We start from the raw sequence: 18,975 nt of genomic DNA on the forward strand, positions 1-18,975 counted from the left end.
CATGATGTATGACTTTAATCAATAAATTGTACTCTCTTATCCAAAGCATAATTTTTATTTTTGTCAAGTGGTAGTCAAATCCTAGCATATTCTATGTACGTGGCTACTTGCCTGAAATACATCTGCTATGGTAATACTTCCCGCATTTGTTCTTGGTCACAGTCATAGGCATCTAGTTAGCGGTTAAACAATGCTCTACTGGACCAGGCCAGTTTAACATGCTTACTATTTCAAGCAAACACACAGGAGATTTTGGCCTAAATTTCTTTAGAGTTCTTACTTTATGTTTTGTATCAGCTAGGAAGACACAGATAGCAAAGGCTACTGCTATATATCACCAGAAACGTATGTAAATCATTCATTGAGTAAAACCACAGTGTCTGTGAACCATTTTCTGTTCTCTTATTTATTGACAGTTTTGTTTTAAATTACAACACAATGAATTGATGGCAAACACAGAAGAGGCAATAGTATAAAAAGCCATTTAACCCTTCCCTAGGTTAAGACACATACAGCAGACAAAAACTGCCCCACCCAAAACCCCCTTCTTGAATGGAAACAAAATAAATATAAATTAATAAATACAAAACAAATCACTGCACAGCCCTTAACTCTTTGATTGCCATGGCAAGAACCATGCTGATGAGTCCAGCTTGTGACATTTACGTGGTTAAAGGTCGCCGCAGCAGTCAAAGGGTTATAGCATTGTAAACATAAGTATTTTGTGGAAAAGTTCAGTCATGTTAATGGTCTACAGCAATGAGATTAATATGATGACCCCTTGACCTTTAATGATGCAACATTATTAAGGAGTTAAAAAGAGATAGTAGCTAGGTGAGCTGTCACATAGACTAGTCAACCATTTTATTAACAATGTGCTATGAGGCCTGATTTACCAGTAAAAGACAGCTTGTGAGTAATAAACACTGTTCAATGCATTGATCAATAAATCAATGAAAAAATTAATTTAAGCACCACAAAAGTTTGCCTGATTATATCTGACAGTCATAATACACTTTAGCACCATTTATTTAGCCTTATGTTTGCACACAAACAAGCTTTGTGTTTGTCAGTAGAAGCTATCTGAAATATATATATATATGTGTATATATATATGCCAGAATTAAGATGGTATAAATGTATAGAATCCTGTGTAGGCAAAAAATCACTAAGAACTTACAAACCTTATAACTCATTCAGCAAATAAATGTGTTATTTATTTCTTTCCTTGCACACAGAAGACTACATATTATCAAAAACTTAATGAAATTGAGTGTAATGTGAACAATCCGGACAAAGTTAGATTTCAATGCTCTCTCCAAAACTGAGAATATCATGGGGACTGAAAATAAAGGTAAAATATTGTCAGAAACCAAAACAAAATGACCTAAATATTTCATTTCATAGTGTTTCTCTCTGCTTCACAGATTAATTCTATTTAAATAAAATCTGCAATAAGTTTATGTGTTAAACCTTTTTAATTTCCCATCACCACAATATAGAAATGATTTTTATAAGCTATAAAATGTGTATTGTTTACCCAAGAGACAAGTCTTCTTTGCAACTGCTTGCATATAATTTTGACTCTGAAAGATAAATGTCTGTGCAATTTTTTAAAATATATATGGTATTTACTTGACAAACTAAACTTATGGGCATTTACCCTCCATAATCTACCTAGTAAATATATATATATATATATAAATATATATATATGTTTACTAATTATGCCATATAGCTCCAAATCTTTATTACCAGATAGCTCATATGGATGGCATAAATTGCATTCATTATCATACTGATCCACTGTTAGAATCAAGCAATATTAATATAGATTACAAGTTTTAAAATATCTTGAAGATAGGTTGCTACACTGACAAAGCAGGCAATTCTATGTCAATAATCGACTCTTTTAAAAAACCATCAGTAGACTATGGACTAGTTAGATTTTATGTTTTACTAAAAAATTAAGTTCATTAAAAGCTGTATCAGCACAAAATTGAAATAGCTAGTTTCATTTATTAATTTCCCTTCTATAATATAAAACAAGATATATTGCTTTAAAATTCTATATCTAAAAAAATTATCTCAGCTGTGTCCGACTCTTTGCAATGCACTGGTCTGTAGCCCACCAGCCTCCTCCGTCCATGGGAACTCCCCAGGCAAGAATACTGGAGTGGGTTGCCATTTCCTTCTCCAGGGATCAAACCCAGCTCTCTCGCATTGCAGGCAGATTCTTTACCATCTGAGTCACCAGGGAAGACCCAAGACTTTTACACCTGAAGCAAAATTTTATGGGTGAGTCTCTAAAACTCTTGAAAATGGAGGTCCACAAAAGAAATGCTGATGCAGTCAAAACCAAGGCAGCAAAACGCTGCCACTATAACACCTCTTAATATCTTATTTTCTCTTTTTTTAATATATATGTCATTTACACATAAAGGAATATAGACCAAAGAATTGAAGTTTTAGGTATTCGCGCACTCATTATATTCCTTAAAAGGAACACTGTATTATGGTATTTAAGATACAGTCACCAGAAGCAAACCTCCTTAGCTGGCTTATCAACAGACAATAGCCTTCATATTCAGCATTTCACTTTTCTCAGGGGAATAACTCTAGAAAATTTAGAGTCCAATGCAAGAGATTGGGAGATGTGTGAAGTTTACTGGGACTAAGTTTTCGCATGAAACTTGTAAGGGACAAACATATTTTCAGGGCATCACATATGATGTACAATTCTGTTCATTTCTGGTTTTCACAAAGCGAAGGGAAAATCAAATCTGTTTAGAAAGGGGGTGGGCAAGGTAGAAATAGAAAGGAATGCAAATATAGGCATAGACTGTACAGAACAGCACAAAAGAATATATCCCTCCCAACCATCTGTATTTTGGGGTGACAAAGCAAGCAAACACTTCAAAATTGAAGGAAGAGAAAAATCAGGCACACATACTTGTTTAGAAATCATGTTCTTTTTTTTTTTTGAATTAAAAAAGTAACTGAATTGTCAAATTTTGTATTCAGGAATATATAAAGGAATAATCAGATACAAAAGAAGTGACAAAAATAATTAAAAACCTACTTATACCCAAGCAATATTATATACTAAAGAGCTGTGAGAAGACAGTCAAAAATGTGGCCTCTATGATATTTCAGTGGTAGCAAAATTATGACATTGATTTAAGGGTTGAATGATTCATTCAAGAAAAAGTATGTTTTCACAACTGGGTTGTCACTATATAGAGTGGGAACAAGATCAAATTGACATTACATAAGAGCAAATCAAACATGCATTCTAGTGACTTGTCAAATTAACAGCTCACACCAGGCTTTATTCATCTATATCTTGGCAAGACAGGCCAATGTAGAAACATACATTCAAATAAAGGTGGCAAGTTCAAGCAGCACCATAGCCTATCCTAGGAAAGAGCATCCTACCATGCAGTCATATCTCACTGAAGCTCATCATATGTGAGGCATGTATAAAAAGGCCTGTGTCCAGAAGTATTTCTCCTGGGATCCAATCTAACTATAGATCAAGTGCTACAGAAATGTCTGTGTTGTGAATGATATTTGTTCATGGATAAGACAAGTGGAGAAGATACTCAAGAAACATCTTGGTAAGTCTAAAAGTGAATTATTTCATTCATGTTTGCCATTCTCTCCTTCCAGTTTTTCTATATGAATGAGAGTAAATAACATCTTGCTCCGAAGCTACATGATCTAACATAATACAAATTATCATATTTCCATATTTATATTTAACTGATTTTCTTCTCCCTTCTTAAGGGCACATAGATCCAGTTCTATAGCAGAGGACATGGCAGAGTTACGTGCGTCAGCAGAACATTCTAGTTTATGATGTGTTTGCCCTGTACCGTCCAGTGTGCTCTTGAATGTAAGGGACTCGTGCAAACTTGAACATTATTCCCAGTCCAAAGCTAGCAAGACACATTTTAAGACCTGCTGCTCTTTAAAATGAAAAAGCATAGGGTCTTCATAAATCTTCAGAATTATCTTCATAAAACTTCAGAATATGTACCTTTTTATACTTATGGACTAAACATGAATTACCGGTTACACCTTCATTTCCTTTAAAGAGTTTTAGTTACAAGTGCCTGAGGGACTGCACTACAACACTCATGATCTTATATCTTTACTTCATGTAAAGAATTAGCTTTGTTCTAAAAAATAATACATGTCACATCCAGTTATAAGCTCACAACTACGTTTAGAAATTGAAGGCTGATACTTCAGTATTATACCAGAAAATTGACAGAAATTTTGCAATATTACATCTGTTTTACACCCCATTTCTCTGATTTGTCAAATCAATGTTCATTCTTAGGCTTTATATACTATTGGTTTAAATTTCAAAGTATATATATGTATAAAATGTTGGAAGAGATATTTGCAACTGGGTGTTATTAATTTGACCTGAAATATATCAGAATCATTTCAAAATTACACCAAAGGAAACAAATGAAAAATGATGTGAGTAGAACATGAAAGACAACACTTACAATCAGATGAGACGGGAACACTAAGGCAAATCCTTTGCTACTGTGCCAAGTGTTTTGTGTTATATGGTTATTGAGGTAAATTTCTATCCTAGGGACATGGCTTTTCTTAGGAAATTCTAATATTATATAGATCTTTCCAACTGAGTTTACTGAACATCTAACATTGACATTTTTAGCCTAGAAGGCAATGCATGAGTACCAGATATGTTTATGCAGGGTAACAGCTAATAACCAATGTCTAATTATATACATTGATATATCACATGCTCATCACTTCTGTGAAGAGCTTGAAGTTGCATGGTCTACTATTTTTACACTGGCTAAACTAAAATTTCCAGTTGTATTAAAGAATGTGGTAGGATGTTTTGTATATTTTACAAAAATTTGTTTTTCCTCTTCTTTCACTTCTACATTAAGAAATTTAGCATTCATATTTATAGTGCGGTGCAATGCCTGGTTGCAGCATTCTTTGTTATGAAGTTTTTCTTCTCTTTAGGAAGCTCTAACTTTTTAAATATAACTTCTTTGATGAAGCTATGGTTCTCTATTAGGCAACATAGACTCTGTAACATAGATACATATGCTCTGGCAGTTATAAACTGTGATCATAAGTGACATCATAAATAAATAAATCATGAAGGTTTGTGAGATGCAATGTAATGGTTAGATTCTATTGACATGAAATCTTTTGTGATATCATAAGACTAGACTCACCACTCTTTGTAATGGCTCATCATCTGAATTCAACATTTTTGGTTTAGATAGTATGTTCTGGTTTAACATCTGATATTTTGGAATGTGTTCTTGAGAGAATCAAAAGTTAAATGAATTCTCTGCTGTTTGCTGAAAAAGATTTCACCACCAGCTACAAGCTTTTCTCAGTATACGTTATAGTCTCACAGATTCAAGACAATCAAAAATCACTGCTTTATTAGTTTCTGGAAATAATTCCAAAACTTAAAAAAAAAGATTGTTTTCATGACTTTTATGTTAAAAGATTATTTTCAGTCTATTTGATTATAATATCCATTTCTTTTCAGGTAGCACATTGAGTTTAGTCAACACGGACACACTGCATATTCTACTATAAGATCCACAAAGCATGGATGTGTATTTGTAGCATCCTAGAGACACCAGCTTATATGCAGAAATGAAAAGTATTCTATTACTGTCCCTAGGATCCAGTATATACACATCACCCAGGTATTGGAATTGTCAGTGAAGTTGGGCAAAGTTCTCATTCACCACACTGTGTTTTTTTAAATCACCAATAGAAAGTGAATAAAAACAAGTATATCATATATGACAAATTATATGCCAATGGAAAAAGATTAAAATCAATTTGAATATTAGAAGTAAAATTTTCTCATTTCAGTGAATCAGTCTCTATTCTTTATTACTTAGTAATTATTTTGTAAAGTATTACTTAGTAATTTATTACAATCTGACTCAGAAAAGCCTTGCCCTCTGATTTGTAACAGAATTTGTCTTTGCTAGTATCATATGATGGTCTCTAACTTATCCATATTATCTTTGTGATTGTAAAAAGCATCTGTAATCACCTGTTCTGGTGCCATGTCAAAGACATTCTAAAACAGGTCAATAGTTAAATGCACAACACCTCCACATGTCTGATGTGGATTTACTGCTTTATAGAGAATACAGACTGATTGGCTATTTTAATATTTCATTCAGTCCAGGTAATAATATATAGAAAAATAATATTTGGCTAAAATTGTAAACTCTATAGTTAATTTACGTAAAAACATTACTTAGTTTACATTTGTATTTAAAGTAATGAGAAATAATGAAACAGAAAGAGAATTCTTTTTTGCGATTGTGAATGTATTTTCATTTCAACTTAGGAAACCCTAGGTCTGAAATTTTCATATTATCAGTGATAGAAAGTTGAAAAATATTTGCTGGGTGTATACCTCTATTGATACTAAACTGTTTTTATTATTCACATTGGTTTTGAATCAGTGTGCTAGACCAATTACTCACTCTCCCTTCCACTGTTTCATTAGGATTGACATTTTCTCCAAACCCCAAGTGAAAGAGGAGTTAGCAACCATACAAAGTGCCTGGTGTACAATAAGCAAATAGAATCCCAACGTTTGTGATTATGCCATACTTAATGTTTTCTTATCTCTTGTAAGCTCACGGCCTGAAAATTCAAAGTTCTAAGAACGAGATTAGCTATATATGCCTTTTCTTATCACATAAATCTCATTTCATTTTGAAAAAAAATATGACCCAACACTTTTCCATGATGTTTCCAGAATGCAAGCATAATGATAGTCTTTCTCTTCTTAATGCTATGGTTATTTTCTAGCCCTTATATATTTATAGTCTTACAATGAATCAGGATATTGTGACAAATGAGTAAAGAGGCCAAAGATTGCTTCTTTAGTTTCTTTCTCATTTTAGAGGGAAAAAAAAAATCAATTTTCAATGCAGGTTGATGGAATTCCTCAATGATTTACATATGACCTCAAAAGACATAGTTCCTCATTTCAGTCTTTAGCAAAATACAATTTCCAGTCATTTTTTTTTCTTGGCATCAAGGTCCGAAAAACATTAAACCTGCCCACAAGCAAATATCATATAAATGAGCCTATGTATATGGTCCTTCCTCCAAGCTCAATATCAGTGACTGACCTTATAACACCAGGGTCCTCTAGAATGGAAGCAGTAAAGTAAAGCTGAGGGCTCATGCTGGTCTCTCCCCTTGCTTCCTTGGCCCTCACATACATAATCTCCATTAGAATCTTGTCAAAATACAGTCTGCTGTTGCATAATCTTTTGCTGTAAAGTCATTAGCAATTCTTCTTTCTTTAAACTATTCTTTTCTCCTAGTCTCATTTTACATTTAGGTTGTAAGAAATAACAAGGCTTTGCAACATGCCATCCATGATTACAAAATATTTTTCCCAACCGAATTATAAACATGTAGTTTAACTGAAAGGCATTCTAATTTTCATGCTATGTTGAGTATAAATACAAATTCAAGGCAGCCAAACTATCCATTTCCAAATAAGAATATATACCTACACTCATTAAAATCATCTGGAAATGTGTATCATTAGTAAATGAGTAAGAAATTTTCACTAGTATAAAATTCCTGCTTTATATAAAAGCCACACTGGCCATTCAAGTAGTTTGAGGTTTTTTTTTTAACCCCATAGTTTTATATTTGTACTAAAATGATGAATTTAGACTTGAAATTATGCTAAAGGAAAATTAAAAGTCACTTCTACCTTTAGGGCATTTTTAAAGTGTGCATGTGAAGAGCAACGTGTCCATCTGCGGATCCACCATCAACGTGCCTTTTCTCTCTAAGGAAACAGCTCATGCTTATTAGGATTTTAGAGGTCAATTAACACTCCAGTGGAGAAGCAAGACCAAATTTCCTTCAGTTTGTGCCAGTTTGCAAGTTAAAGGTCAAAGGGCAAAGACATAGAACAGGACTCTTCAAGGAAAATTTTCATAGAAGATAATGTTTAAGTTGTTGTTAATGACAGTCAACAGATCAGTAATCAAGTTCAAGGCAAGCTGTTCATTGTTTCAAAAGCTAATCCCCTCAAAAGCTGGCTTTCACACAAAGCCAATGTCTGACTCATGGGGTGCATTCCTTCTGACCATCTTTAATAAGTTCACAGCCCAGTGGCTGTAAAGCCTTTCACTGCAAGAAGCAGCTCCTAAAAAAATCAATTAAGAGGTCTGTCAGTTGCTGACTTTTCTCTAGGAAAAAAATATTGATACAAACCTGCTCTGCAGGTCACATGAAAATGACAATACTGCTGTTAGGACAAATTACACTCAACAACGAGATGCTTTGGTGGTCTCTTGGCTCTGTCAGCGATCAAATGGATGGCTAAATGCCAGAAGCCACACTAACCCTTTGAGAACTATGGTTAACATGCAATAGCTAATACACTGGAGTATATTCATGCAATCTCAGAGTCATCATTTTAATTCATTCGTAAGATGGCAATGCTAACGGCATGTTCCCTGGCAAAACTGATTTTTCATGCAATGGATTTTAAAACAGAAATTCAGTGTGTCTAACAACAACGACAACGACAACAAAAAAGATAGGCTGTTATAATCAGTTGTTCAAATAAAATTTCACTCTTACAAGATATTTAATAAAATACCTTTTTATTTGCCAGAAAATGTTTGGCAAGTAACATCATTTCTGTTTGTTATAAATGCATTTATGTAGTACTGTAAATCACCTAAAATTACATGGGGCTATAGGATATCTGTTTTAAAAACCTGAACTCCTTGAACCTATGCCTGTTTTTTACCATTGCCCACTTCTATAATTTACCAGATCCTAAGACTCTGAAAGCTGATTTGATAGTTCTCAAAGGGTTACACCAATATAGTACTAGCATCACATACCCTTAGAAAATGACTGTCACTTTAAACCACTTTAAGGACATACTGCTTCTAGCTCCCCTTATAATGAATATTCCTGACAGACCCATGGAAGGCCTGGGGCAATGGCCTAGTACAAGTCGGGGAGATTATCACAATGATGTCGGGGTGAGGTGGCAGGAAGGGGCTTGGAAACACTTCAAAACAATCAAAAGGTCCCATCTGAATGTAGCTGTGAATATAAATGTGATGAAACATTGAAGACATAGCTGAGAACAGCTGTATAAAACGAAAAATGGATGTAGTATTAAGGCTGTTACTATATTGCAGATATTTTGGCCCCTTGTTTGTTGGAAAATGGCTGTCCCAACAGTCTAAAGTCCTGCATGTGTATTCCAGGTCTCCCACCTGACAAAAATGAAGCAGAGGAGACTACCCATAGCAGTCAGAGAGCTATCTTCTTTGGAGACGAAGCTGTTTTGGGTCTTCACACTTTCCTGAAAGTTCAATGGTGGGTGTTTTTTGTTTAGCCTTTTCTTTCTCCTTGCTATGAAGCAAAAATGCGTGGGTTTTCCATTTTGCTTTTCTCCCCCCAGAAATGGGCTCAGACGTCAGAAAAACAAAACAAAACAAAACATAATATTAGAAACCTTTAAGAAGAAGCTTTTCTTCTGTTTCCTCTTTAGGTAATCCTGGAAATGAACTGGGCATTGAGCGTGCAGAGGAAAGGCCTAGAACCGAAGGACAGAGACAGACAAAGGACTGAAGACCAGCAGATACTGTCCATCACGGAAGCTTCCCCATGAGTGATTTCCACTCACGCGCGGGGCCAGCAACCCTCTGGGTTTGAAAGGTCAGCCCGAACCAGGCTGCCACAAGCCTGCTCCTAGCTAGGAAACTGCATAACAGCTCTTGTCTTGAATCTCAAGTTACCACAAACTCCTAGAAAAGAAAGAAAGGGGAAAAACCCTCCCTCACACCCACTCTTGCATAGAGCGTTTACAGTACAGTATGTGGCGGGGCGTTCCTTTCCTCTTGAACTGGAACACAGTGTAAACCAAGACAAGGAGGCATAAGGCCAAGATGCAGGGGATGACGATAGCTATGGCTTTCACAGTGCTGGCTGTGTTGTCCAGTTTGATGACAATGTCTACATCATCTGGCGGGCTGTGTCCTTCCTTCTCTCTGTCTGCTGGTCCATCACAGCCCATAAAATCCTTGAGGATGGATCTGGGGTATCCAGGTTCTACCTTGAGTATCTGGTTGTTGAATTTCCAGTACTCCTTTCCTTTGTAGAAATAGGTAAAGCCTGGATGAGGGGAAACACACACACAGGAATCACTTATCTGTAGAAATTTAAATAAACAGGCTACTTAAAAGATGTATGTTAAGGCCACTCCATTTTTATAGGAAGACAACCCTATTCCCAGCTCAGCTGTCTGTCGATATGGATCTGACTGTTGTGGTCCACAAACTGGGCCCGCAAATGCCTAGTGATGGCTCAACAGGGAGAAAGAAATACTATTTATACAGAGCTGTTAAAAGCCCATGCTATACACATCGACTCTGCCGCTAGCTTATAGAATTGCTGGTGCAGAATTACACATTAGTGTGAGCGTACCAACCTGTATTAAACAATACTCAAACAGCCTTATAAACAGAAGCCCTGTTAACCCTAATGCAGCTATTGACGACATTGCATAATACATTAAAAAGAAGCGTCTCTGTAAAATAGTTCAAGGGAAATTTCTAATCATCTTAAGGTTGGGAATAGTTGTACTCCTCTTAAGAAACAAGTTTGTTTTGTCATTTGGGAAAGAAATCAGAAGAAAACATAAATCATGAAACTGGACATGATTTCCTTGGTCTGCTAGGAATTTTAATAATTAAACAGATATTTATTGTATTTTGTGCAGTAATCTCACTTTCAGCTCTAGGTCATGCCCATTTTGTCTCTCCTTTTGGCCTTGTTATTTAACTTTACTATAGACTAGGTTAAATTTTTATCATCTAGCTATATTTTACAGAATTTCAAAAGCCATTATTAATCCTTTTAGAGTAAAGGATTAATGGAGTATAAATAAATCTATAATTCTATCTTTAAAACTTCCAGCTAACCTATATTTCATGGAGGAGGGGTGGTAGGACGTAGAAGGCTCAGATAATTTAGCAACACATATAATTTGTGTTCCAAAATATTATGGATGCAGATAACAGACTTGTAAACTTGTGACAGTTAAACTACAAATACATGTGTTTTTCTTAGGACTTTTCTCTTAACTTTTGCTGTTTTTCCCGGGAACAAGTCCAGGTTTTTCTTCCTGTCCACAGTTTCTTCATGTCAAGTTTCTTTGTGACTTCACTTTAATTCTTGCTTTGAGATAAAATTCAACAAACTAAAAAGAAAGGTTTTAATGTTATAATCACTTAAAAACTATATTTTGGGAGCTATCTAATTTTGAATAGTATGCCTACTTTCTGAGTTAATAATCACTAATGAGAGTTTTTTCTTTTATTAATAATCACTTACTATGGAAGAATCATTGAGTCAAATACTTAGTAAATGACATCTTTTAATCCTCATAAACACTCTGTCAGGTAGAATTAAGTGAAGTGAAGTGAAGTGAAGTCACTCAGTCGTGTCCGACTCTTTGCGACCCCATGGACTGTAGCCCACCAGGCTCCTCCATCCATGGAATTTTCTAGGCAAGAGTACTAGAGTGGGTCGCCACTTCCTTCTCCAGGGGATCCTTATATTTTTTAGGCAAAGATACTGAAGCTCAGAGATATAATGATATGCCCAATACTGCTGGAAAAAGGATTTAAATCTTGGTCTAGCTTTAGAGCCTAAATCTTAATGATTTTTATAAGACTAGGTCCCTTACAGATTTCCATCTTTTAAGGAATACTGCTTGGTTCAACATCACAGGTTGTGATAGATCTCACTCCTAAAATAACAACAACAACAACAACAACAACAACAACAACAAAACCTCTGACATCTTGTTCGAAAAATTTCAGCTAGGACTGATCGTCACTTCAGGTCACTTCACTCTAGAAATCATTCTGTTCAATGCCATGAAAACTGGCTGTTGCTTTCAGATTTGAAGGGCAGTTTTGTAATCAGAACAAGTTGCCAAGTGAAAACTGGTGTATGTAGATTCAAATTTTTCTGCAGGGAGCTGGTATTTGATCATGTTAATGAAAGCCAATGTAATTACTCAAAAACCTGGATAAAGAAATGTTGAGGGCCTGCCAAATAACAGTACCTTCGATGATCATAGTTGAATAATAGCATTGATCTAGAATTAAACAGACATTCAAAACAGGTGAACAAACTTCTTACATTTGTAAATCGGAAACCAACAGCTGAAAGTGTCCTTATCTTTAATTTTTAGACAAAGCTAATTACTATGAAAACTGCTGGGTGTCATATAAAAATTCAGAAGTTTGTATTTTCATGTTTATCATTTGGTCTGCAGGTCAAATTTTACACTATTAACACACTCCATATACAGTAGAATTGTAGTTTGCTAATACACTTATCCATGAGAGTCCCTTGGACTGCAAGGAGATCAAACCAGTCCATCCTGAGGGAGATAAGTCCTGGGTGTTCATTGGAAGGACTGATGCTGAAGCTGAAACTCCAATACTTTGGTAACCTCATGCGAAGAGTTGACTCACTGGAAAAGACCCTGATGCTGGGAGGGATTGGGGGCAGGAGGAGAAGGAGACAACAGAGGATGAGATGGCTGGATGGCATTACCAACTCGATGGGCATGAGTTTGAGTAAACTCCGGGAGTTTGTGATGGACAGGGAGGCCTGGCATGCTGAGATTCATGGGGTCACAAAGAGTCGGACACGACTGAGCGACTGAACTGAACTGAACTGAATACACTTATCAAAGACAAGAAGTCTCATCAGCAGAATAATAGAAATCTGTCCAGCCTTGATCCTGAAAAATTCATCTCATTCAATGTTTCTTTTTTACCCTTTAAGAAATCAGTGGGTTGAAGAAAATTTATGTACTCATCTTTTCTTCTTTTGTGAGTAACTTTGATGTTATAATCTTGTAGATATGCTTACTAAGAGTAGAAATTTGAGATGAATTCTTACCTGAATTATCACTTTTGAGAAATTCTGAGAAAGAAGTCAGTGAGGTTGTAATGAATTACTTGATGAGCTTTTTTTCTCCTGTATTTGATTGGTTTTCACTGGTGACTGTTCTATTGCTTAATCCTAAAATGTAAGGAGAGATGGGCTGCCACGGCAGTCTTGTCACAGCTTCATAGATGATCCTGCATGGCAGTACCTATGTGCTCTCTCTGTTTTCCACTCATATATTTATTAGCAAGAGGATACTTAATGTTTAATAAATGTGAATAATTAACTGAATCTTGTGAAAATGTTTGCTTGAATCCCACTCACAGATTTTAACAGAGAGTGAGAATGGGTTAGAGAATTAATAAACCAACAGAATCAAGTCGAAACTTTTAATAGGCTAAAAGTGGAGCTGTTATCAGTAAACAAAATGAAACAGTGTTAACAGTAGAATTTTGTATTAACCTTAAAATTGCATTTTATAAGGAGTGAATATAGAATACCTAGGAGGTGGGGCTTGACAGCAATTTGAGATTTGAAGGTGGGTAATTGCAGTGATTATTCACTATAATTTTAGTAAATGATAAAAAAAAATCATGCCACTGCTTAAAACACTGTCAAAAGCAAGAAGTAATTTCACTATATTTTGCATAAGTCAAATATCCTTTGGATTATTGTAGCTATTTTCAGGGGCGGGCTAAAAATAAAGTGGAAAATAAGAAAATTATTAAACTAAGAATAGTTACAGGTGAAAATTGGGGTGCTGATGGCTTAGGAAGCTACATTCTAAGAAAACCTAAGGTATATCAAATATGACAAAATGAAAAATTTAGCCTGACATGACAGACTGTAAATTACCTTAATGATAAAATGCAGGAGAAGATGGTTTAGCTTTTCCTCTTTGGAAAGAGTGTATTAGAGCAATTCAGTGAGGCTAGAATGTTCTAGTTTCAACCCTTAGACATATACTACCAATTTCATGCTCATGAGTAAGTACTTAAACTAGCTGATGTTGGTTTTCTCCTTTACAAGTAATTACAAATGAGGCAAGGAGGTATTTGTGTTGGGCAATGAAGTTAGATAACTAATTTATGTAGCACAACTGAAAGATAGTGGGAACTCAGTAAACAGCACCACATATTCACATTCCATTGGTCAAGGTGGCAGAATTACTATCAATAGGCATTGGTATTAAAGGATGGCATATTCCACCTTAATATGAAAATATACTTCAAAAATCTACAGCTCAAGACTAACCTTTTGGGTGTTTTTTTTTCCTTTGAAAACTACCATGAGGAGATGATCCCTAGGAAGAAATTCCTACCTGGGTGGAAGGGTGAAGAGTTAGAGAAAACATTTCATTACTGTATCATCTCTGATTTTATGACTGTCAAGCGTACGTTACCCTTATAGGGAATTACTTTGAGTCTAAATATAAATATGAATGTGCTTACTCAATAATTTGAGCTTGCTCTCTTCTATAACAAACAGGGAAGAAGTTGTGTAAAATTTGAGTTCAAGGTTAAAGAGCACAAGTATGAGATTTGAGTAGAGAATTAAAATTGGAGAATTTGCTATTGGTAAACTCTCTAGGCTAAGACCTTCCAGACTGATTAATATTGCTACTCTACAGAACAAGAGTTTCAAACAAATAGGAGATTCCCTTCACTTTACTGGATGAATGTGTAGAGTAATAAAAGGGGTCAAATTAATTTCAACATTTATTGAATGGTTACTGCGCAACTGCACTTGAGGAATTTACACTAGAGGTGATAACAGATGGGCATATAAATTGATGGCTGTAATGTGAGATTTTGAGTGCAAGGGTGAGTGTACCAAAAAGAATATGCAAGCATTCCTAAAAGATCAAAAGTGAGCTCAATATTTAAGGATATTAGAGGGAGGGCTGGACTCGGTAAGGTACAGAAGACATAGATGTGTTGGAGTTTCATCTGTAGTTTTCATCATTTGGAAGCACTAATTTTCCAACATGCTTTGTTTTTTTGCCAGTATTTTACAAAGTTATTCTTTGCTATGTGGAAAGAAACATTAAACTCTGAATGTAAAAAAACCATTTATCTTAAACAAACATTATTTTCAGATGGACAACAATGTGAAAAACCATGGGGCAAGATTCAGCAAGAATATTTCTTTGTTATTTTTATATGATTATGGTTTATTCCCGGAGAACCTGTATCAAATCTCAGGTTTTAGTGGCCTTGTGAATAGAAACAGGGAAAATAAAAACAGTTACTATGCTAGGAATTAAGATTATGTGCACTTTTTCAATCTTTTGAAATAATTATTAAAGTTATATTTATTATAAAAGTTATACTCATTTTAGAATATTAATAAAGGGAAGAAATTTTAGAAACTATTATCAAGCTTGCTATGCTTAATCACTGGTAAGATCTGGGTATAATTTGCATGTATTTCTGTGTAGTGTGTGATGACTTTTATTGAGGGCAGACTAGAGCAGTGCTAGGTATTCTGTAAATGTTAGCTGGAGTCAGTTTTATCTGGTCTGAAACAACCCTCTTTAACCTCAAGAAGTCTCCTTTCTCTACTAGATTCCTGGTGACAGCTATAATTTTGGGGGCATGATCTCAGTTTTCTGCCTTCCATGTGATCATCTTTCAAATTTGTTCACTTCTTTGTCCTTTGTATTTGTATAGATTGTCAATTTTTTTTGCATATTATTGATATGATTTTACAGCCTCCAATTTGATTGCATTGTGACTTATTTTCTTTATGTGACTTTATTCCTTTATGTGACTTCCATTATTTTCTTAATGATTTCCTTTTTATCTTAAACAGACATGTTTCAGCTCAGTCTGTCCTCTCCTGTGGGCTTTTGCTTTTGTCACACACAGGCTGTATTTAACTTGGTCCTTTGATTCTCTGAACCAGCAGAGCACTGCAATTCCAGTCCGTACCACATGGTCAGGCTTCAGGGTTCTTTCTGACTGAGCCTCTGCCTACAGCGTTTTACGTGTGGGACATCATCACAAAGAATGTAGTATAAACTGCATATAGCAATGATCAAACACAGTTTGTGTCTGACTGTTCTGACTGGCATCATCCCGGGTCTCAGGTACTGCAATGTACATTCAGCATAAAGCTAATTTATACTCTGGCAATTTGCTGATGGTCAGTCATTGTTTTCAGCGGACGGCGTTGATTTTTTTTATACCCCCCTGTTTCTTCCTTGTCTGGAGAATCCCAGGGATGGGGGAGCCTGGTGGGCTGCCGTCTACGGGATCACACAGAGTCGGACACGACTGAAGTGACTTAGCAGCAGCAGCAGTTTCTTCCTTAAATTTTTCTGGTTTCTCCTCCCCCAGATGCATTTAATTTTACTCTTGCAAGTGATGTTTATTTGGTTATCGTTACATATATGTTATAGACTTTTCATTCATGCTATTTAGTACTCCCATAATGTATTTTTTCTTGTTCCTATTATAAACCATTTGAGAAGATATGTTTTTTTTTTGCCCTCTATATTTCAGTTTGATGTCACTTTCCTTTTCCTGGAATATTATGAATAATTTTATTTTCAATAATTATCATGGTTCATTTATACTAATCTCTGAATGAGGAGAGAAACGTTCAAACTCAACCAATAGATATAGGAGTATCAATTAGCTCAAGGTATACATGAAAAATTACAATCCTCAACATGCTGTATTACTAGGTGTCTTTGTGACTGCCCACATTTAAAACAATTCCTGTGATCACTTCCTGTCCCACATATGTCTGTTATTACTATCTTTACATGAATTTTAGTAGAAAATAGGTGAGGTTACTTCAAAGGTATTACTTCAGTTTTTTAAAATACTCTTTTTAATAAACTAAAATAGGTTGAGGCTAAAGAACATCTTGAGCATTATGTTAAATACAAAGTTAGGAAGTAAAGTTTATATAAATATGATATAGCCCTTGTATGGCACTTTCTAATCTTTTAACACAGTGAACAAGTAGGATAAATTATTCATTTACTCAGCAAACTCATGAAATACATAATGCATGTGTTGCATACCATTTTCTTTGTGAACAAAGGCTCCCTGAGGAGATTCAGGGATACCTTTCCAGACTGTGATTGGTTTGGGATAGCCAGGATCCATGGTCTTCATTTCTTCACTATATCTCCAATACCTAAAAAGGATAAATAAACAACAACAGATGCACAGGAAAGACGATTATGTATACACTTAATAACATCCATTAAATCCTTTCTGTATACTACTTGTATCCCTGTTAGAGAGTTACAGAACTGATTCAAATCATGCAAAGACAGTGGACACAAATTGTTGTTTCCTTTTCTGAATATGTTAAAAATGGGTATGTTATAGTATATTTATGGTCTGCTAAAATTAATTTTAACACTAGCTAAGCATCATTACAATTCAAAAGGGCATCACCAACCAATGTAGAAATCAGAGATTTCCATAATTTTTAAAACTAAGGCAGCAGAATACTTCTTTTGAAATAAGCATAGTTTTGATTCCTTTACCCACTCATTTATTTAACAAATTATTTATTGAACACCTACTATGTTTCTAGTATTATTGTGGTGCTAGAGACACAACCTTAACACAACAGACACGCCTCAGTTCTTTTGTATTTTATGATATGTAGGGATTACAGGAAAAAGAAAATTTATCAATAAATGCATAGTATCATAAGAGCTGGGAAGATCTATTTAAGAACATAAAGCAGAACAAGTTATCTAGGAATATGTATCAGTCATTTAAAATCACTAGATTGAGAGGTCCTCCTTGATAAGCTGATATTTTGAGCGGACAGCAGAAAGAAGTAAGAAGCAACATGTGTGGTTTTGGAGAGTACACCATTCCAGACAGGGTAAGCAGTTATCAGAAGTTTCCATGGTAGGCACAGGCCTGGAGGGCCTGAGCATCCAGTGAGGCTGGGGTGACTGGAATCGGCTCAGCAAAGGGGGGACGAGCTCAGAGTGGTAACAGGCACCTCTGGTTAGACGGACCCTGACGCTCTGGCAATGCCTGCGGTCTTCCTCTAAGAGAGATGCGAAGCCAATGTAGGTGGTGAGCAGAGGAGCAGATAGGGCTTGTTTCTGAAGGAACACACTGCAGCTGCGAGTGAAGCAGAGTGAAGGGGTGAAGCAGCAGCACGGAGGCCTGGTGTGATGTCGTCTCAGTAATCCTTGGGCCACAGTGCGTGCCGGAGAGCTGACAATAATTCACGGGGTTGGGAGACTGCTTGGAAGGAGCAGCCCCGAGCGCTTACGAATGCAATGAATGCAGGATGTGAGGTGACGAAGTTGAGCATGACTCCAGAATTTGGGGCCTGAACATCCAGAGGAACAATTCAGTGAGATAAGGAAGCGTGGAAAGGTAAGTGAGGGTGGTTTGAGGAATCATGAGTTTGGTTTTAGGTGTGCTAAATTCAGATGCCTCTTAGCAAAGTAGAGTTGCTGATGAGGCAGAGGGTATATGAATATAGACTTTAGTATATGAATATAGACTTTAGGGCAAGTCTCGACTAGAACCCTTGGTGTGTAGACAGATAATCAGATAAAAGCAAAGTTTCCAAGTGTCAGAACCCGCAGACTCTCACCCCTTCACAGGGGGGTCACTGAGCCACTTTCACAGACCTGCTAGATATCTAAGGAACAAACTGTGAACATCTCTACTTTGGATTACTCCTTTTTTTATATATGCTCTAAGACTCAAATATGTTGTATCTATATATTCAAAAGGATTGACAAAACTGGAGTGAAACCATTGGGAGTTCACAGTGATATTGCCTATTTTAGAGCAGGCATAAAGTGCTCTGTGCATTAAATTATTTAATCACAATAAGCCCATGAAAGAGTTGTCATTGACCCCATTTGAGAGGAGAATTCTTGGCGGACAATGAATGATACGTAGACTTATAACCCATTCTGTTTGATTTCAAAAGTCTACTCTTTCCTCTACACATACC

General features: G+C 35.7%; 1 protein-coding gene across 2 annotated transcripts in view; it reads right to left on the reverse strand.

The window, feature by feature from the left end:
* Positions 1-405: 405 nt before the first annotated feature.
* Positions 406-18,975, reverse strand: part of MMP16 (matrix metallopeptidase 16) — a 379,158-nt gene continuing 360,588 nt past the window's right edge. Inside the window, exons 9-10 of one of the 2 annotated variants that reach the window (XM_065902939.1) lie at positions 17,051-17,166; positions 406-10,218 (exon numbers count right to left, since the gene is read on the reverse strand). In XM_065902939.1, the coding sequence (XP_065759011.1) occupies positions 9,884-10,218; positions 17,051-17,166 (451 nt within the window). In that variant the 3' untranslated portion in view covers positions 406-9,883. Of the gene's footprint in view, positions 10,219-13,026; positions 13,150-17,050; positions 17,167-18,975 lie in introns of those variants that run through there. The other variant, XM_065902940.1, reaches the window with a different exon arrangement.

Source organism: Muntiacus reevesi, chromosome 12, assembly GCF_963930625.1.
Source record: "Muntiacus reevesi chromosome 12, mMunRee1.1, whole genome shotgun sequence".
NCBI classification, from domain to species: domain Eukaryota; kingdom Metazoa; phylum Chordata; class Mammalia; order Artiodactyla; family Cervidae; genus Muntiacus; species Muntiacus reevesi.